Source organism: Candoia aspera, chromosome 8 (genome assembly GCF_035149785.1).
Source record: "Candoia aspera isolate rCanAsp1 chromosome 8, rCanAsp1.hap2, whole genome shotgun sequence".
In the NCBI taxonomy this organism is placed as follows: Eukaryota; Metazoa; Chordata; class Lepidosauria; order Squamata; family Boidae; genus Candoia; species Candoia aspera.
Genome location: NC_086160.1, coordinates 11990083 through 12012108, shown reverse-complemented (window position 1 = coordinate 12012108; position 22026 = coordinate 11990083). Strand labels below are relative to the sequence as shown.

Here is a 22026-nt window from a genome sequence, read left to right as displayed (position 1 = left end):
TTGTAACTTCTGTAAAGATCAGAAATAGCTTCTTTAGGTATTTTTTCTTTTTCGTTCTTTTTTCTTCTCTTGACTTTTACTGCTTTTCACTTTTTATCTTTTCCTATCTTTTTCCTTCTTCCTAATTCTTGTTTATGTTTCTGTAGTTTTTAATCCTGTATAAAAATTATATCAGAAAAAATACCTTCTCACCCCTATGGGTGGTGTGTGTCTTCCTCAACCTCGGGTCCTCTACCAGAGGCCTGGAAGTTTGAGGTTTCTGAGCAGAACCTTAGCTGTTCCAGCACTGCACTCTTTTGGACAGAGAGCTCTGATGTCGTCCCTGGGATCTGTTGGGGCCACTCTCCCAGCTTAGGGGTCACAGCCCCAAGAAACAGTCAGTCAGTCTGTCCATCTGTCCATCCATTGGTTGTGACCCCCAAGCTGGGAGAGTGGCCCCAACAGATCCCAGGAGCAACATCAGAGCTCTCTGCCCAGAAGAGTGCAGTGCTAGGAACAGCCGAGATTCTGCGCAGAACCCTCAAACTCCCAGGTTTCTGGTAGAGGACCCGAGGTTGAGGAAGACACACACCACCCATCGGGGTGAGAAGGGCATTTTTATCTCCTATATATATCTTAGTATATCTCCTAAGAATCCATGGCCATTCTATTTTCTTTAATAGCTGTACTAGAGACAAAAGGAATACTGGGATATTATCTAAAGGTGGCAATCAATTCCTGAGCAGGGAAGGGTCAAGGCAAGCTGTGAAGGGATAGTGGGGGCTTCTCACACTGGGTGGGTGGGGGGTCACCCCTCCTCCTGCATGGCTTTCCAGATGGTGGCATCCAGTCTTGTACTTACACTCCAGCATTTTGGGGATGGGATCATAAGCACCCATTGACAGGGCCATGTTGCTACTTCTTTGCCCTTCTAAACATGCTGCACATCATGTTCTGCCACAAGCTGAGTGGAGAGGTGCCCCTGGATCCCTATGCTCCCATCTGCATGCCATGAAAGACCACTGCTCTCCTCATTTTCAGTAGTTAGGAAAATAAGAAATAAATAATAATCAAACAGTGAGATAACATCCTGGCAGAATATCCTAGAGTGGAATTTTTCAAACTGGGTTTCACAAGGACTTGAACAGGTTCTGCAGGATTAGGGGGAAAAAGAACAGAAGGCACTAAACCTTAGTCCCTTGTGGATAATTTTTACTTTCCTTAGTCCCTTGTGCATTTTTTCTTTCTTTCTTTAGTCTCTTGTGGAGAAATGCTTTTTTTCCCCTTAGTCACTAAGGTACAGCCATAGCGGGGGAATAACGCTAAGAAGAAGTCACTAAAGTACAGCAGAAAAGGCAGAATTTGTCAGCTGAGTTTAGAAGCCCCACCCCTCTTGAACTCTGGGATTTTTTTTTTAAATACAAACAGGTGCCACACCTTGAAAAAATTTGAAAAGCCCTGCCTTACAGAACATATACTCTGGAGACCATGGGAAGTCCTGTGCAGCTTCAAAGTTTCAACATGCCTCTTCAAGGGAATAAGATTACTTCTGAGTTACTGGTCTAGTGCTCTTGAGTTTCCGATTTGGTGCTTTTGTTATCCTCTTTCTTTCCTCCAAAAAGAAAGAGAGAAGTGGGAGCTCAAAAGGGTTGAGCACCAAATATTAGTGACTGCTGAAAATCACCAGCACAGTTTCCCACCATTTTGAAACAGGACACATATGAAACTATAGCAGAAGCCTACAATAGACTACATAGAATGTGTTTATTAAAAACTTCCCCCATCCAGTCCAGGAATTAATAGAAAATCTCAGTCAGCCCTGTTCATTCTTTATTATTCCTCCATCAACAGTCTTCTCTCTGCCCCTCCAAACAATGTATGCACCCTCCTCACCATCAAAAGGTAGGTCTTGGGAAACACTCCTTACAACATATGCTTCCATAGCATTGGCAAATAAAAAGGGCTTGGTTTGGCTAGTAGAAGCAAGTATCTCCTAGCGTTCATAAACATTAGATGGGTGATGTTCATGAAGGTTCATCACCATCATGCTGGAAAAGGTGCACAATGGACCCATCGGTGGCTACTCTCATTAAATATCTTACTTGGTCTATATATCGATTCCTTCTACCAGCTATGGCTGTCCTGGCCCAGGCCTCCAACTGGCTTTCCCAAGTGCAGCAACCCTTCACTCTTAAAGAGACACATATTATCAGTAACTCAAAGTCACCTAATAGTCTTCTTCCTCCTCCTCAAAAACTTCACCTGCTGTAGCAGCCTCAAGGGCCGCAAGAGCCTCTGCAACGTCTGCATCTTCCTCTAGTTCTCCATTAACCTTGGTGTGGGCATCATATCGAGCTTCCTGTGCTGGGTCTCCCTTGTTCCCTCCAAAGAGGATCTCAGTGGATATTTTGTCCTCGAAACAGATGCCTAAAGGGCCTGTCCTCCAGACACCGTCAACCTCATCAGACTTGCAACATGACGGATTCCAGTTGTGGATGATAGTTGTGCTTTCAGTGCTCTGGTTGATTTGCACAAGATGGTTTGACAGGTGCTCGTTTCTGACAACCCTTTGTTGCTCAGCATGGCTGGCTGCGGGGAGAGAAGGCGGATTGTCCAAGTGAATGTCTTTGCCTTGGAGCTCTGGTATGGCACATTGTGTGGAAAAAATAGGTTCAGCATTGCTCTGAGAATCCTCTCTGTGGACAATATCTGAAATTTCCAAAGACTGCTTTGGGTGATTTTCAGTATCAAGGATCTCACGTTTATCACGTATTTTTGGCTGGGAGACTCTTTTGCCTGGAGAATCAGGTAGCTGACCAGAACAGATCTGAGGGTTAATCTCTTTATGTTGGCTTTTATTATGTGGGGGACTGAGATTCATGCCACTGGAGGAATGGATCCCATTAATGCTACATTTTTCTATAGAGTTTCCAAGTCCTTTCTCTTGAAGACCAGGGATGCTGTAATTCCAAAGGGCATCCTTTGTGTGGTTTAATCTGCAGTGGTTTGCTGCTAGCTGTGTCTCAGTGTTCTGGAGTTCATTTTTATGGACCTGAATGTCATTGCTCTGCTTGCACTGGAATTGGCCACTGTCTTCCTCATCTGACTTGTAGTTATTTATCTCACTGAAGTACGCAGCCGTCTGCACTTCTTGGGGATCAAAGATGTAGCTGCGGAAAATTTGAGAATGCCCAGTTATTCTTTTTTTTTCCCCCTGCTATCGAGAAACCTGCTATCTTCACCATGATTTCTCATCTAAATTTTGAACATGTTTACAATGGTAGAAAAGCATGGTGCAATTACATTTAAATGGAATTAAACTTAACCATCCACTTTCTTGACGTTTGGCAAAGCAATTAAAAGAACATTATTCCACTGTGCTTTCGCTCCTAGTTGATTGTTCAATGGTGTTCATCGTGGGGAAAGCTGATTAAACATGATACTGTTTTTCAATTTTTGCTTTGCGGCAGACCACCCAGAATCTTTGGGTTGGGCCAGGTTGCAAAAATTTTAAGTAAAGAAATGACTGTTTTAGCAATATCAATCTTCTATTTTAACCCTGCCAGAAATAATATTGAGGCTATTGTACCTTTTAATCATTTTACAGCACTTGCACCCCATCTGGATTCTTCTTTGTCGGTATCTGAAAAGATAGAGAGAAGGAAAGAACAGGTATCTGAACCAGGGCATTTTTTGCAAAAGGAAAGAGGCAGGAGTTTCCACCTTATCTTTGAAAGTGCCCGTTGGATAAAACACGCTTCCATTTATGTTTAAACATGGGAACACTAAGGGAGATGACCTTCTGACCAAATTCATTCACCATGTTGCTTGCATTCCAGTATATGTATATTTTATGATTCCTCCTCTTGAGCTCAAATTTTGCTTCCATGGCAGTGCTTTGAAAATAATTTCCCTGCTTTCCAATTGCAATTAAGCCTGACCCTAGCCAATATCCAGCTAGCTGGGCTACTTCCCTATATCCATCTATCATATGTATATGTCTATGATGTGTGTGTGTGTGTGTCTTTGAGTCAGAGTTGAGTCAAAGAGTCCTGCAGTTATCTTGGCAAGATTTCAGAAGTGGTTTGCCATTGCCCCCATTCCTAGGGCTGAGAGAGTGACTGGCCGAAGGCCACCCAGCTGGCTTTGTGCCCAAGGTGGGACTAGAACTCCCAGTCTCCCGGTTGCTAGTCTGATGCTTTAACCGCTACACCAAACTGGCTCTATGTATATGTTTATATGTAAGTAAAACCTAAGATTTCAAAATGATTGAAGTGGCTAAGGAAGAAAAATACAAGGCAGATAGGCAGGTAGATAACTAGATAGGCAGAAATGTAATAACAATAGAATAAGCATGATAAAGCACAGCATTGCCGCATCTCTACACTTTTTTGAGGGTGTATTCAATTAGACCAGTGTTTTTCAAACTTGGCAACTTTAAAATATGTGGATTTCAACTCCCATGCTGGCTGGGGAATTCTGGGATTTGAGATCCACACATTTTAAAGTTGCCAAGTTTGAACAACACTGAATTAGACTTTTCTACAACTGTCTTCTGATCAAGAAAAAGAGCAACAAAACTCATTAGGGCCAAAGTATATGACTATTCCAAACAAATGAATGTCTTTCGGAAACAAAGGTCCATAGCGGGGAGCAAACTGGATCTCTCTGGGCAAGGAATTCCAAGATGCTCATTAGTAACCTACAATATCAATGGTAAGTTGAGTGCCACTGATTGTAATGCAGACCAGTGTGTGGAAGTTACTACCAATGTTGCTAAATTTTGCCACTGGCTATGCACGAGAGGTATCAAGTTTATATTCCTTGTCAACTATTCCATTGTGCATTATATGCCATCATGTTCTTCTCCCTTACTTTGATTGTCATTCTTCTGCCTGACCTTGCATTGTAATACATTTTTACCAATCGGTGATTTTCATGAAACGTTCATGTCACAGGGAGTGCTTTTAAAAGCAGGGGGACTTTTAAAAAAAGTTTACTTATGTAGTGTGTTCAAAGAAGGAAATGGGATAAAATGTGCGCCAACATGGCTCCCAACCGCTTCTGAGCTAAAACCCCAGAGAAATAATAATATCTGAGGAAGAGCAAAATGATCAGATTATACAGGACAGGAGGGCTTCACTTATTAGTCTCTCCTCTATATCAATACTTCTTAAAGAAGGAAAATAAAAAATAAAATAAAAGCATGTTCCTCCCCACAGAATTTTGATACAACGAGACTCTGCAAGACAAAACTCTATAGACCAGAAGAAATGGAAGAACTTGGATACATAAATATGTGCTGGAAATAAGTTATATGGCACTAAAGGGGTGACTAAGAACACAAAACATTGCAAAGTTAAGGCAGTGGGATGAAGAGGTGTTTTCAAGGTGTTTCCCTCCTCTACCAAATGGGATAAAAACAGAAAGTATTTCCTTTGTTAAATATTAACCAGAGGCATACTTCACTCAAACCTGAAAACAGGAGTTGAAATGAAGTGAAAAGCTCTCCTGAGAAGTGAGACAGGAGTAGAGAACCACATCCAGACTCCTGTAACTGCACCATTTAGAAATTAAGCGACAGCAGATAAATTGCAAAGGTTCACCCTGTTCGTAGTTGTAGCTTCTGTGTTGGAGGTGCTGTGAAAAATCTAACCTATATACAAATCAGAAAGCACCGAAGATGCAAGACAGAAGGAGAGTTCTCAGTTAAAATGGCTTCATTTATAGAGGAGAATTTAAAAACAAAGGAAGTGAAAGCACTGATGTGTACAGGATATTTCAAGCTCCCAAACTGGGAGGCCACATCAAATCTGGCTGAGAATGCTTTGAAAACATTTAATCCAATCCTATTTAACCCTGTCGTAGACGAAGAGAGTTGGAGAAAGAACTGTTTTTTTCCCCACAAACCTTTTTCCTAAAGTTGAATACCTGGACTTCTGAATATAGTAATCGTGTGTTTGCCTGAGGATTAATCATTTCACAAAATTGTACGGCTGACCTAGTTTTCTAACAAAGTCAGCAAAAGCTGTGCTACCTTTCCACCAGCAGTGCCACTACTGTAAGTACCACGTCTGGCCCACAGCTTTGACCCTTTGATTCAAAAACTGTGGTTATTCATAAGCATAAAAGGATTCCCGGAGCATCTGCAGGGGGAAGGGGAGGTCAAAAAAGTCAAGGTGGCATCCATGACTGGCAGCCAAAGCCCACCCTTTTTATGACATGTGTAAAATGGGTGGGGCTTTAATCATGCAGTCAGAAATGCCATCCTGACTTTTTTGACACCACCCAAAGATGCTCCTCTGGTACTATCGCTCTCCCAATTATACTGGAATGCAGACTGTGTGTAAAAAAGCCAGAGAACCTAACTTGGAGTCCCTCTGTCAAAAAGAGACTGATGTAATATTTTTCCTTCTCAGGGAAGAAGCTATTTTGTCATCATGATCTGGGTTCTTTTTTGAAGGATGCACCTGTATCTGAGGGGCTGTCCCGTTTTAATCCAGTTTAAAGATGAAGAAACCTAAAATGTCAGAGAAAGCAAAACAAGATGAGGTTACCCCTGAATATTTAATACAGCAGACTGAGCAGGTCCGAAGGCTACTTGGATGCCATTATGCTGAATTTAAAACTAATTATTTCCAATTTTGCACATATGCAATAGCATCCTAGGCAAACTGATGCAAATCTATGAGCTCATTTCGGGTGGGATGTCGGTGTAATATGCAGGTAATCACTTTTTGCTCTTGGCTTGGAAACATGTTCTCTTTATTGATGAGTTTAGAAAGATCTGCCAAATCACAGCTAAAATGCTTCCTGCCTTTTCCTTTGTTCATTTAAAAAGCGCACTGTATTGACGGTTCAAGTTTGTCTTGAGATGGTTTTCGTTTTCGCTTTTGTTCTTGAAACTGGGTTTCTGGAGAGCAACTTCTCCAGAAGCTGATGTTACAGCTTGTTTCCCTGGAAGGGATCTCTCTTGCTCTCTGGCAGACAAAACCACTGCTTAGAAGGGGTTGGAAAAAGGCCATTTCAGCATAACTAACAATAGGTTCTTGAGACAGACAGAGACATGAAAATATTTTCTATTAGCCTAAAGGTAAAGGTAAAGGTTTCCCTTGACGTAAAGTCCAGTCGTGTCCGACTCTAGGGGGCGGTGCTCATCTCCGTTTCAAAGCCTTGGAGCCGGCGTTGTCCATAGGACACTTCCGGGTCATGTGGCCAGCATGACTCACGGAACGCCGTTACCTTCCCGCCGAAGCGGTACCAATTAATCTACTCACATTTGCATGTTTTCGAACTGCTTGGTGTGCCTACTTACCAACAAATCAGAGGGAGTTGCAGGACCATGATTTTAACTTCACGGGCATCTGAAACGATAGTTATGAAATCTTGTTAGGAGACATCTATCTGCTGAAGACATATGGTGAGCCCATGAGCAGAACCCAAGGAAGACCAGGGACTTCCCTTGAGAAAGACAGAACCGACATCCTAATGCACCCAGCATTTTCTATTCAAGGAATTCTCTGGTAGCAACATTCTCTTGAGATTTCCTGATAAAGCCAATGTTACATTTTAAAAAATGCAGCATCCCCATGGCCTAGGAACCACTGAGCTATTTTCAGCCAGCATATTTCTATAGTTGTTTATTTCAGTAGCTTTGCTTGAAGTTAACCTTTTATCTGAAACCTGTGCCTAGAAGAGAGGCAATCTGGTGCCCTCCAAATATTTCTGATGTTAACTTCTATCAGCTCTGGTCAATTAGGCCAAAGTAAAAAAAAAAAAAAAAAGTGGGAACTGTAACCCAAAGCGTTTCGAGGACATCAGGTTTAAACCAGGCCTAAACTTTAACGGATACTTAGGCATTCTATTCTCTCCCTTACATTTTCTGGATTGTCTTCATTCTGAAGGTTTTTAGTTATTTTTATTTTTTATCCTGCCTTTATTATTTTTACAAATAACTCAAGGTGGCAAACATACCTAACAGTCCTTCCTCCTCCTATTTTCCCCACAACAACAACCCTGTGAGGTGAGTAGGGCTGAGGGGGAGTGACTGGCCCAAAGTCACCCAGCTGTCTTTCATGCCTAAGGCGGGACTAGAACTCTCAATCTCCTGGTTTCTAGCCTGGAGCCTTAACCACTAGACCAAAACTGGCTCACAAACAAACTGGTTCTAAAACAGTCTATCATAGAATAGTTAACTAACTAACCACTGAAAAATACACCCTTGTTGTCTTATGTTTTCTAACAGGCAATACCAAAAACTTATTGGTGATCCTTTTTCTCCTGTAAATTTAGAGCAGAGTGGATTTAAAGCCCGCCATATGTTTTGGAGTCCAGGCCAACATGGCTGGTAGGTTGAGATTATAGATGTTGTTGTCCAGAAACATCTATTCAAATAAACCACCAGCCAGAGTTCACCCCAGATTAACTGAGTGTATTGTAGAATTCACACATCATCCCTTGGGAGTGTTTCACCAAGGAGGAAATCTGAGGACTTCTGTTTGATATTTGGCTGTAAATGAGGAATTCTGAATGAACTTCCAAAGCACCCCAGGGTTCAAAAACTCTTCTTGCTAGCAACCTGTCTTAAGCTATACTGTTTCAGAATGTACTGGCATGTGGTCTATCTTGACTAGGAGTAAAATTTACCTTGCTACGAGCCTGCACTCCCCAAATATATGACTGGAACATGCAGCATTGAGCCAGTTGCAAGGCAAACCAACTGTGCAGCAACTTACCTGTTCAACTACTCTTTCAGGTGGCTGGTGTCACAAGAGTTGTCATTTCACCTCTAGCCTGCAACTGTTGACACACTCATGGGCTGCCTTGATTCATCCTGTCAACATGTTTTGCTGTCACTGCTTCACTCATGAGAAGGCTTAAGTCGATAACCTCAGGAACTGGACAAATGGGAGGCTTAAGCTGCTTTACCAAGAAAGGAGTTGTGTCTCTACCATTTTTAAAATTGTTTGGGTATTATGATTTGGGATGTAAAAGAACTTGAAAGAAGAGAATAAGGCTTGATAGCTTAATAAATCAAATCAAATCAAGTTTATTACAGCCCTAAGGCCAGATACAAATAGCTTAATAAATTGCCCGAAGGATTAGGATACAGCTTTAGCTGTCATAGGCCCTATTCACAGGACACAGAAGAACCAACTATACTCTCTCCCAATCTGGTACGTCACTTCCTGTACTGTCAGCACAATACAATAGATTACAATACAATACAATACAATAGACAATAGATAGGTGATATCTGAATGTTAATTGGACTTTCAGCATGCACCTCATACAGATGCTATAATTTATGTAGTCAGCAAGATGAAGGCTCCGTAACACCTCACAGAATTAACTTGGGTGCATCAGAACAATAGTGTCAAACTCTACCCAGCTGGGCAAGAGCTGCACAGATTTCAGTTCGATTTCTTTAATGTTAGTCTAGGGTAAATACGGAATCTTGGAAACTTTACTAGGAATTTCCCACTCTCACTGATAGTGAGTTCATCTCTTTGAATGATCTGAAACGCTTCTTCCCATGTTTCCTCCTGAACTGAGTGCAGTTTATGAGATAAAGTGTCAACTGACTGCCTACTGCTATCTCTTGATTGTTTATGTCTGCTCTCTCTTCCCATTCCTTTCCCAGTCTCCCCACAATCTCTCACAGGTGGGTTAGTTAAGGCTTAAGGAGAGATTGGCTATACTAATAATATGCTGGTCTAACTGCTCATTTTGTAATGATAGAAAGCTTGACAGACAGGTCACATGGCAAACGAAGCATGTGACCCTGACCCTGACCCCCAAGTGACAGCACTTGGAACTATCCATTCCAAAAATACAATTCAATAGAAGGAATCTCTCAAAGGGGCAGGGCCCAACACTGAGGGCTTGAAACGTTTTATCCGCAAAACACTGTCATACCAACCAGTTCAATATTCAATGAAAGGAAACAGCACATCATTTGTATGCCTTGAAAGAAGAACATCGGCCACTTGCAAGCACAGGTTTTGCCTGTGACATAAGAAAGCCAATGTACCTAAATTAATTGAAATAATTTTCACTTTCACAAGTAAAGGAGTATCAGCTGAGCCCAGCTAGACTTGGTGGTCTGGAGCACCTCCTTCCACCGTCCCATGGTACAATAGCTATAGTCTTTCCTGGATATAGAAAGCTTGGCTACATTGATCCATGCTACAGTAACATCTAAGTTAGAAAGCTATAGAATGTTAAATATAGAACAGCCCCTGGAAACAGTTCAGAAGTCCCAATTTGTGCAGGAACACAGCTCATTTGGTCAGATTACCTATTAATACCATAGTATATACTTGAAACCCAAACAGGTATTTGCATCCCTCCATTTAAAAATACGATTTTTTTTTTTAAATGCCCCAAATCTCACAATAACCTTTAATAAATATACTGACCCCTGGAGCAGATGTTACTTTTTATCAGAGATAAAATGGTAATATAAATCACAACCATTCTCCAATTAATGTTAATCTGAGTTAAAATCACTCATTCAACATACAGTGGCTGTGAGAATGCCCTTGAGACTAGGCAATGGTCAGATAAGAGGCAGCTTAACCCTCAGAAGGAACGTGGGTGTAGGGACTCTCCCTAGTGCCTTGGAGCATAAAGGTGAGATGTCCTTTCAGACTTGCAAGACTCTGTTACTGTAACCTTACAATAAAGGTAGTGTTAGTACTCATGGTTGGTGCTCCTTGCTGGGACTACCTTGAAGGACTGACAAACACCAACCAGAAAACACCATGGCCGAAAAGTCATTTGAACCCAAGTGTCTATGCTTAGAGTCTACGATTTACGCACTATATTATAGTACACTTGTTTTTATTGAAGACGATGGTGTTGGCCATCCTAGAACTTCCTTATTTTTAACATTGGGATGCTAAACAGGGAAGTGAGATGGATTTTATTGGGACTCTGTTGTTTGCATGATCAACAGACTGCAGTCTTTATTTGCATTTCAAGATCCACAGGAGAAGCAAGAAACAGGCAGCTATGTGGGAGGAGGAAAAAAAAGGACATATTACCTAGGATGAAACTGAACAAAAGCAAGTAAAGACTGATGTTCCATCTCCAGTTCTTCTTGGGCACACCTGGCCAAGAATAGTCTTTCTTTAGGTCTGCCACTATGCTGTCAATAAGTGATAATCATAAGATCTGTATGCGTGTTTCTAGCCAAGACCACATAGCCCTTCAAATACCTCCAGAGCTGTTTTATTTATTTATTTTTAATATTTCAAGGTTCAATGCAATATATCGGCGCTATTAAACTACCATGTACTCCAGAATCTACGTAAAAGGATTTGCCTCATAAAAAATGGGGAGGAGGAGAGAATTTTACAGGTTTATATTAGAGTGTTTTACCGCTCTTCAGCTGGAAACACATTGAAAACATGAAAATATAATACAAAGGCTAAAATTGCTATTGGAATATAAAGTAAGCCACAAAGCTAGTAAAGGTATTAACAAATCAACTTAAATGAAAAAGCCGAAGAAGCATTTTTGGAGGTCTTTGTCAGGGAATGCTATATAACCTTTCACAGTTGGGATGCCACCGCAGAGAAGATATTTTTTACGGAAGGGGGGAAGATCCCAGGAAGGGGTGTCTGCCAAATATCTTAACAATTAATTAATTAATTAATTACTTCAATTTATGCAGCCACCCATCTCACATATATGACTCTGGGCGGCTCACAGGCTAAAGCAACTGAAAATGAAGCTCATATAAATGAACATTAAAACAATTAAAGACACATTAACTAGAAACATAACATGCAGGAGAATGCCAACCAACAGCTCATGAACAATACCGCCATCTTGCAGGCTCCCTACCTCCAGGGGATCCCGAGGCCTGAAGGCACAGCTATGTCTTCAGGGTCTTCCTAAAAGCCAAGAAGGTTGGGGCCAGTCTAATCTCAGGGGGGATGGTGTTCCACAGGGTAGGCACCATGGCAGAAAAGGCTCTCCTCCTGGGTCCCACCAGATGGAACTCCTTCACAGATGGGACTTGTAACATGCCCCGTCTGCCAGATCTGGTTTAATATACAGATACTTCTGAAGAAACGGTAATTACTATCAGGTAAACATCTCCTCCCTGATACTCATACAGTGATGGGAATTTAACCTACTGGATTTTTGCCTTGCACCCACATTTTGACTGATTTTTAGAAAATCCCAAAAAGTTGATTTTCACGTTTCTATCCTGTTTTTTTTTTAATTGAAAGGAAATAGTCCAGATGGCTACTGTACTACAGAAAGATGAAAATAAACAAATCAAACCAAAAAAATCACACAAATAAAGAACCATATGCATCAGCATCTATGCAATATTTTTAAAAGTGGCTTCCTGAAATTTGGAAAAAAAGAAAAAGCCGAATCTTCACCTAAGGTTAGAAGTTGGTTAAAGCTGGTAGATGTAAGTCCTGCTCTAACTGCCACCAAATGCAGATGGAGGACAGGTAACATATCCTTATCAAGTAACCAACAAGAAATCACACATAGGAGAAAATCACTTAAATATCTTAGTCCTGAACTGAATAAAGCTCGAAAACAGTGATAAACTAGCAAGTTCTGGAGTATTTTTGATTAAAAGGTGGCTAAGATTGCCTAAATCTTAACTTTGCCAGTAATCATTCAAATTCCATCAAGAAGCTAATACGAACCACCCCAGGGCATTTTCTTTATTTCAGAATTATCTAATAAAGGAAGGGTTGTCTCAAGCATAAATGTTTATACTAACCCATTAAATAGTTGATTTCAAGTGACAAACTCCCGTTTGATAAAAGAAATATAAATGCAGAAAAGAAGTTCTTTCAGCTCTATTATAGCCCAATGCCCTTCTCATCTTTTTCTCAGGAAGAAGTCTACATACAAGGGGTTAAAGCCTCAGCCAGATCTTCTGCACCAGCCAGGGAATGCTCAGACATGTTGCTCTGAGCCCTCAGTATTGGAATTCATTTTCTCCTAAGCCAAGATTTAAGGTGCACAGTATACAATAGACTTGGGAAGAAAAAACCCATGGATTTTCTGCCTTAAATCACTTGCACACAACTTGAGTTGAAAGCCAAAGATAGACTTGTACAGCTTTACAGGAAATAAAGCCAGACTGCTCACTTGAGGAAATGATATTAAAGGCAAAACTGAAGTACTTTGGCCACATAATGAGAAGACAGGACAGCCTGGAGAAGGTGCTGATGCTGGGGAGAGTAGAAGGCAAAAGGAAGAGGGGCCGACCAAGGACAAGATGGATGGATGTTATTCTAGAGGTGATGGACTTGACCTTCGGGGAGCTGGGGGTGTTGACGACCTACAGGAAGCTCTGGCGTGGGCTGGTCCATGAAGTCACGAAGAGTTGGAAGTGACTGAACGAATAAACAACAAAACATTGGTAAGAGTTACAAAGGAGCAAGCAGAACTTTGTAACCCAAAGAATTCTCATCTGCTGAACAAAAAAATCATGTTGAGGATGGGAATGATATACAGAGCAAGAAACAGCATCAAGGAAATGGATTGGGGTCATACTGTACAAGACGCAAGTTGTTTGTTCTCCAGAGGATGCTGTATTGGGAAAGAAATCAGAGAAAATTGCCTTCACTTCCTATGAACTTCCCAATCTAGCTGGTCACTTTTTCATGGTGGTAGGTATATGCAGGGATGCGGTGGCGCTGCGGGTTAAACCGCTGAGCTGCTGAGCTTGCCAATCGGAAGGTTGGTGGTTCGAATCTGTGTGACGGGGTGAGCTCCCGTTGCTAGCCCCAGCTCCTGCCAACCTAGAAGTCTGAAAACATGCCAATGTGAGTAGATTAATAGGCACCACTCCAGCAGGCAGGTAACGGAGTTCCATGTAGTCATGCCGGCCACATGACCACGGAAGTGTCTACGGACAAACACCGGCTCTTTGGCTTAGAAACGGAGATGAGCACCGCCCCTAGAGTCGGACACAACTGGACTTAATGTCAAGGGAAACCTTTACCTTTACCTAGGTATATGCAGCTGTTGGAATGTGGGTAGACTTGTTGGAAAGAAACTCCTTTGTGAAAATCAGCAAGCCAGTAAGAAGGGGGAGATATGGTGGACAACTTTATAATGCTACCTATTATTATGAGTACTGAGTCCAGACGGTAGGTGGGATTGCTAACTTTTTTTGTAAGTATTTTGAGTGGTAATAATTGTAGACTTCTCTAACCCAATCTATATCTGCTCTCCGTACTTGCCACCAACTCTCATTTCATTCCTAAGAAACACTTTCCCTCCAAGTTACATGGATGAAAATCTCAACAAGAATTGCTAAACTAGCTTTGGCTTTTTCTTTGATGCAAATGAGTACCTGTTTCTTGATTTTCAGTGCAAGAATGTAGAAACCAGTCCTTCAAGAAGTTCTTGGTTTGCGATTTGACCTTGGGCCGTCCATGGGACAGGAAAAGTAGAGAACGGCGTGCGTTTTGGTGTATTTAGCTTTCATCAGAGATGGAATGCTCAAGTTTTTCCTTTCTCTCCTTTAGGCTGTGGAAAGATTACCCAGCTTCTGTAAAGGAATGCATTTTTAAAGGAACTTTCTCACACAAGATTTGGGCGTCTGAGATAAGCTCCATGAAAGCAACAGCCTGAGATTTCTCAAGCAAATAGCATTCCCTCCCGGATGTTTCTAAAGCATGTGTGCATACACACACACACAATTTTAAAACATACACTATACCTTGCTAATGTTAATAAAAATACTCCCAGAGCAGCTGACAGGGAAAAGAAAGAAAGACCTATAATTGCAGTATCATTAAATAACTGAATTGCTAAGATCAAGATTGGGATTAAACAATTCTAGTAAAGAACAACAGGGAGACAGATCTTTAACTCACTAAAGATGCAATTTATTTTCTCTATATATTGCATTTTATTTATTTGTTGATCTTATATCCCTCCTTTCTTCCAGAAGCTCAAGACATAAGATCTAAACAGTCCTTCCTCCAATTTTTCTCCATAAAACAGCCCTGCAAATTAGGGTTGGTTGAGAATTAGTATTGGCTCAAAGTCAACCAGCAAGCTCTAGAATTAAGTGAGATCAACCTCTAAACCAGTATGCCATGCTGACTGTTCTCTTTGTAGCTTTTTAGTTGCTGGGTGCTTCAAGGGAACATGTAATCTAAAGAAATGGCAAGACATTATATGGTTGATTCTTGCCTTATGTGGGAGAGTTGTACAAGGAATATATCCTAGTCCCTTGATCACCTGATCAACTAAATAAACCATGGACTGAGTTATCCATAGCTGGGGGCATCCAAATGAACTAGTACAGTGCTCCTCCAAATGATGGTTTAGCATACTGTATGTCTACAACTTATGGGCCAAAAGAGTAGAGCTCTAATCCCAAGCATGCTTCTTTGAAATAAAATATATGTTTGCTTCAGAACCTATTTCCACAAACATATTGAACTATGACCTATACTGAATTTGTGTAGGATAAAATGCAGCAGTGGAATCAGTGGATGAGTAATCAATTTCTAGAGATAGGTTTTGGATACCGTTAAGATTTTGCAAATAGACCCAAGAGAAACCATTTCTAAAAATCCAGTGGGATCTATGTTGTATGGCAGTGATGACCTTCTGGTCTACTGTACCTCTTATACCTCTCATGGTTCAAGACAGCTCATGTTTTATAAAGAAATATGATCAAGAGACAGAGAAATATATCAGCAACTCCCATTTCCATCTGATTACAATCTAACATTAAAATAGTAGGAAGAAACCAACAATAAGGCAAGAACGGACCATGTTTTGGAAACCAAGGACTACACTAGGCACAGTGTGGCTTTAAAAGATAAAAAGGAGGGATTCTATGGTTCATTTGGCAAGCATACAACAGCTGAAAGGTTGTCAGGCCTGACTACCACAGACCCATACCTCTGGGGTGGGGTGTCATTCCCTTCCAATAAGAAGGTAGTGGACCTGTAGGTCAACCCTAACTGCACGACCAGCTTTACACAATCCCTTCCAACCCTTTTACACCAGCAGCTGCTGGTCTGCCTAGAATCAAGCGAGAAGCTGTCCACTTCTGCATTAGACCAAAATAAATACAACAGAATGCATTCTCCTAGAGTTTTGTATTGTTTTCTGCCTTGTGATTCCAGCATCCTTGCTATTTTTATGAGAAAATTTCATTAGCATCCCCAAATCGTGATGAAACTGAGATGTCTTTCTGGTTTCTAAGTATTTGGAACAGAAGAACTTAATCCTCTGGGGAAGGATTAAGTTGCATGACAGAAAGCCAACCTGGTTAAAAAGAAAAGAAAAGAAAAAGTAAGGCCTTTTCCTGAAGATTCAGGGTAGGAGGTGATAAGAATATATGAAACCTGTTTACAACCAAAGGTCATTCATATAAGACTGGAAGGTGTGTTCTGAATCGTTCATGTCCTCTTTTATGAATTGGATTATCTCTGTTTCTAATGTGCCAAGTCACACGGGGGAAGTTAGAAGCTCTGCAAGAACATAAACCCCTGGGCTAAATATGTAAACTCACCAGGCCAGTCAAACTGCTCCAAGACTTCATTCACCATCTGGCTCATCTTGTATGCCTAAGTGGATTACTAGGGATAGTTGCTGGCTGTCTGATTTTCAACTCCTTAAGGACTGGATGAGGACAGGCAAGATCTGCATACTGCATACAGAGTGGAAAGTAATTTCTACACCAGCAGATCATTAGATTAGTAGATCAGCACTTCCACTGGCAAGATCCAACCCCAAGTTTCTCCTAAAGCAATTATTTCACACCTGCTGATCTCAAAATACACCACCCACCAGTCAGGGCTTGCCCTCCAGATATAGGACAGAGCAAAGAATTTCATCTCCGCAAAGGATCGTTACCTTGTCGTGGTGCTGGAGCTTGAGCACCTCAATGATGCCATGAGCTAAACCGTGAAGGGCCACCCAAGACGGGAAGGTCATGACAGAGAGGTCAGACTAAATGCGATCCCTGGGGAAGGTAATGGCAACCCACCCCAGTATTCTTGCCGTGAAAACTAAATGGATCAGTACAACCAGAGATATGTCGGTATACCATCGGAAGATGAGACCCCCAGGTCAGAAGATGGTCAAAATGCTACTGGGGAGGAACAGAGGATGAGCTCAACTAGCCCCAGTCGTGATGACGCAGCTAGCTCAAAGCCGAAAGGACGGCTAGCGGCCGACGGTGCTGGTGGTGAACGGCGAATCCGATGTTCTAAGGATCAACACACCATTGGAACCTGGAATGTAAGATCTATGAGCCAGGGCAAATTGGATGTAGTTATTGGTGAGATGTCAAGATTAAAGATAGACATTCTGGGCGTCAGTGAACTGAAATGGACTGGAATGGGCCACTTCACATCAAATGACCACCAGATCTACTACTGTGGACAAGAGGACCACAGAAGAAATGGAGTAGCCTTCATAATTAATAGTAAAGTGGCTAAAGCAGTGCTTGGATACAACCCCAAAAACGACAGAATGATCTCAATTCAAATTCAGGGCAAGCCATCTAACATCACAGTGATCCAAATATACGCCCCAACCACAAATGCTGAAGAAGCTGAAGTAGAGCAGTTCTATGAGGATCTGCAGCACCTACTGGACAACACGCCTAAAAGAGATGTTATTTTCATCACAGGAGACTGGAATGCTAAGGTGGGCAGTCAAATGACACCTCGAATTACAGGTAAGTATGGCCTGGGAGAACAAAACGAAGCAGGACATAGGCTGATAGAATTTTGCCAAGACAATTCACTCTGCATAACAAACACTCTCTTCCAACAACCTAAGAGACGGCTTTACACATGGACTTCACCAGATGGACAACACCGAAATCAGATTGATTACATCCTTTGCAGCCAAAGGTGGCGGACATCTGTACAGTCGGTAAAAACTAGGCCTGGAGCTGACTGTAGTTCAGACCATGAACTTCTTCTTGCACAATTTAGGATCAGACTCAAGAGATTAGGGAAGACCCACAGATCAGCTAGATATGAGCTCACGAATATTCCTCAGGAATATGCAGTGGAGGTGAAGAATAGATTTAAGGGACTGGACTTAGTAGATAGGGTCCCGGAAGAACTCTGGACAGAAGTTGGCAGCATTGTTCAGGAGGCGGCAACAAAATACATCCCAAAGAAAGAGAAAACCAAGAAGGCAAAATGGCTGTCTGCTGAGACACTAGAAGTAGCCCAAGAAAGAAGGAAAGCAAAAGGCAACAGTAATAGGGGGAGATATGCCCAATTAAATGCAAAATTCCAGAGGTTAGCCAGAAGAGATAAGGAATTATTTTTAAACAAGCAATGCGTGGAAGTGGAAGAAGACAATAGAATAGGAAGGACAAGAGACCTCTTCCAGAAAATTAGAAACATTGGAGGTAAATTCCAGGCAAAAATGGGTATGATCAAAAACAAAGATGGCAAGGACCTAACAGAAGAAGAAGAGATCAAGAAAAGGTGGCAAGAATATACAGAAGACCTGTATAGGAAGGATAACAATATCGGGGATAGCTTTGACGGTGTGGTCAGTGAGCTAGAGCCAGACATCCTGAAGAGTGAGGTTGAGTGGGCCTTAAGAAGCATTGCTAATAACAAGGCAGCAGGAGAAGACGGCATCCCAGCTGAACTGTTCAAAATCTTGCAAGATGATGCTGTCAAGGTAATGCATGCTATATGCCAGCAAATTTGGAAAACACAAGAATGGCCATCAGATTGGAAAAAATCAACTTATATCCCCATACCAAAAAAGGGAAACACGAAAGAATGTTCAAACTATCGAACAGTGGCACTCATTTCACATGCCAGTAAGGTAATGCTCAAGATCCTGCAAGGTAGACTTCAGCAGTTCATGGAGCGAGAATTGCCAGATGTACAGGCTGGGTTTAGAAAAGGCAGAGGAACTAGAGACCAAATTGCCAATATCCGCTGGATAATGGAAAAAGCCAGGGAGTTTCAGAAAAACATCTATTTCTGTTTTATTGACTATTCTAAAGCCTTTGACTGTGTGGACCATAACAAATTGTGGCAAGTTTTTAGTGGTATGGGGATACCAAGTCATCTTGTATGCCTCCTGAAGAATCTGTATAACGACCAAGTAGCAACAGTAAGAACAGACCACGGAACAACGGACTGGTTTAAGATTGGGAAAGGAGTACGGCAGGGCTGTATACTCTCACCCTACCTATTCAACTTGTATGCAGAACACATCATGCGACAAGCTGGTCTTGAGGAATCCAAGGCTGGAGTTAAAATCTCTGGAAGAAACATTAACAATCTCAGATATGCAGATGATACCACTTTGATGGCTGAAAGTGAAGAGGAACTGAGGAGCCTTATGATGAAGGTGAAAGAAGAAAGTGCAAAAGCTGGCTTGCAGCTTAACCTCAAAAAAACCAAGATTATGGCAACCAGCTTGATTGATAACTGGCAAATAGAGGGAGAAAATGTAGAAGCAGTGAAAGACTTTGTATTCCTAGGTGCAAAGATTACTGCAGATGCTGACTGCAGTCAGGAAATCAGAAGACGCTTAATCCTTGGGAGAAGAGCAATGACAAATCTCGATAAAATAGTTAAGAGCAGAGACATCACACTGACAACAAAGGCCCGCATAGTTAAAGCAATGGTGTTCCCTGTAGTAACATATGGCTGCGAGAGCTGGACCATAAGGAAGGCTGAGCGAAGGAAGATCGATGCTTTTGAACTGTGGTGTTGGAGGAAAATTCTGAGAGTGCCTTGGACTGCAAGAAGATCAAACCAGTCCATCCTCCAGGAAATAAAGCCAGACTGCTCACTTGAGGGAATGATATTAAAGGCAAAACTGAAATACTTTGGCCACAGAAGACAGGACACCCTGGAGAAGATGCTGATGCTAGGGAGAGTGGAAGGCAAAAGGAAGAGGGGCCGACCAAGGGCAAGATGGATGGATGATATTCTAGAGGTGACGGACTCGTCCCTGAGGGAGCTGGGGATGTTGACGACCGACAGGAAGCTCTGGCGTGGGCTGGTCCATGAAGTCACGAAGAGTCGGAAGCGACTAAACGAATAAACAACAACAAAAGAATTTCATGCAATAAATCCCTGCCTGCTAATGGTCACAGAGTAACAAAGGAAAAGAATTAAATAGACACGGAGCATCTCACTGACTTCAGGACCCATAGCACATGGGAATTTTTGAAAACAGACCTCAGAAATACATATTCATTTCCTAGAGTTTCTAATCTCTTCAGACAGCAATAGCTTACCAAAAGGGTTGAAAGTGCTATGCCTGCTCAGATGAAAAAGTGAATTTTAGGAGCAGAGTTTGGCATAGGAACGCATTGTGGAAATTTTATCAAACAAAAGTTATGCGCAACTGGCTTTTTCCTGCAAGGGAGAACATCCATTTCTTTGCAAAATGCAATGTGAAAAATAACAAACACGTTAAAAATATTCTTGCTATCTAGTTTTTTATGTTCCAAAGTGAACTCTTATATAAAGGGAAAGGCTGGTGTGTAGTACAGCTGCACAGTGGATCAGATTCAGATCCAAAATGATGCTTTGGAGGTCATGAGGGTATGTATGTAGAATTCTTTAAAGCAGCCACATCAATTCTCAGAACTGCTTGGCTGCGGCGGTTGCATGATTCCAGAAAAAGACAAGGCTGTTTTAAAGAGTTTCAGACAGGCTCCATTCATGCCCATTCTCAAAGACCTTTTTGGAAGCCAATATGTAATGAACTCCAATGCTTTCCAAGACTTGCCTGAAACACTTACAATTTATTTAAGCATCCATATAACCCAGTCCAAATACTTTACATGCACTGTTAGTAGTTTTTACTATAGCTCTGTAAACTAAATCAGGACAAACTTTTGTAGATGGAACCTGCACTTTGAAATAATTGGGATATTAGTGTAAAGATGTATAGCCATGAAAGGCACTATATTAAGGTCATAGTAATCACTAGAAACTTTTTGGCTCAGCAAGATGTGTCCTTGCAATTCACCACTAGCCCCTGGCTTAAGGAGGTGTGATGAAATGATGAACATGTAAAATGCCCAGTTGTAAGTATCTAGAGCAGCCTTTCTCAACCTTTTGACCCTGGAGGAACCCTTGAAATATTTTTCAGGCCTCAGGGAACCCCTGCCCATTCAGGCTCAAATATAGGCCAGAAGTTACAAAATTATTATATTAGTTTCATGTTTAGGCCTGTATATATGCATTTACAGTGTTCTTAAACTAAAAATAAAGAATGTAACTTAACTCTGTAATGTGAAGTTGCCTGAATTAGAAATAAATTTTTAAAAATAAATTGTGATCTCCCAGGGAACCCCTAGTGACCTCTTGTGGAACCCTAGGGCTCCACGGAACCCTGGTTGAGAAACCCTGATCTAGAACTTATATGAGTCAGTGCACAGGGAAGGAAATTAAGCCTGATTTCTGCTCTCTTCAGCAGAAAAAGGTATCAACTCAATCTTCTATCCCATTTTGCAAATCTGTCACTTGGCTCTTTATCCAAAATCGCAGAATCAAAGAATTATAGAGTTGAAAAGGACCACAAGGATCATTGCATCCAACTCTCTGCAATGTGCAGGAAAACCAATAAAACCATCTATGACAGGTGGCGGTCCAGCTTCTGCTTAAAAGCCTCCAGAGATGGAGAACCCACAAGTGTCTTTAGAGTGTTTGTTCCACTGTTATACAGATCTCATTGGAAGAAAAAAATCAGGTTGCTGTCATATAGATCAATGGATGGGCAAAGTTTGATTGGATTTTGGTTTGCTATTTCTAGCAATGACATTTAAAAAGGCACATTTTGTGCACAGATGACTTCATGTCTACAAGCTGGCAGTATTTCCTCCCATGATGGGTAAGTAGAAACCGCCTATCAAAAAGTCTAAAGGGTAAACCTTACATGTCTAAATATATATATATATCTAAAAATAATTTTTAGAAAAGAAAGAAGGCCATTGCATGATACATTATTGTTTAATATTTAGGATGTGTGTCAAAGAGAAATTTGGTTCAGATCCTGTTTGATTCTAGAAAGTACGCC

General features: G+C 41.4%; 1 protein-coding gene across 4 annotated transcripts in view; it reads right to left on the bottom strand.

Moving 5' to 3' along the window:
- Positions 1-1724: 1724 nt before the first annotated feature.
- Positions 1725-22026, bottom strand: part of C8H4orf19 (chromosome 8 C4orf19 homolog) — a 40936-nt gene continuing 20634 nt past the window's right edge. Inside the window, exons 2-5 of one of the 4 annotated variants that reach the window (XM_063310075.1) lie at positions 7295-7343; positions 5586-5635; positions 3569-3622; positions 1725-3149 (exon numbers count right to left, since the gene is read on the bottom strand). In XM_063310075.1, coding sequence (XP_063166145.1) covers positions 2207-3149; positions 3569-3600 — 975 coding nt within the window. In that variant the 5' untranslated portion in view covers positions 3601-3622; positions 5586-5635; positions 7295-7343 and the 3' untranslated portion in view covers positions 1725-2206. Of the gene's footprint in view, positions 3150-3568; positions 3623-5585; positions 5636-7294; positions 7630-8714; positions 8813-22026 lie in introns of those variants that run through there. The other 3 variants (XM_063310074.1, XM_063310073.1, XM_063310071.1) reach the window with 3 other exon arrangements.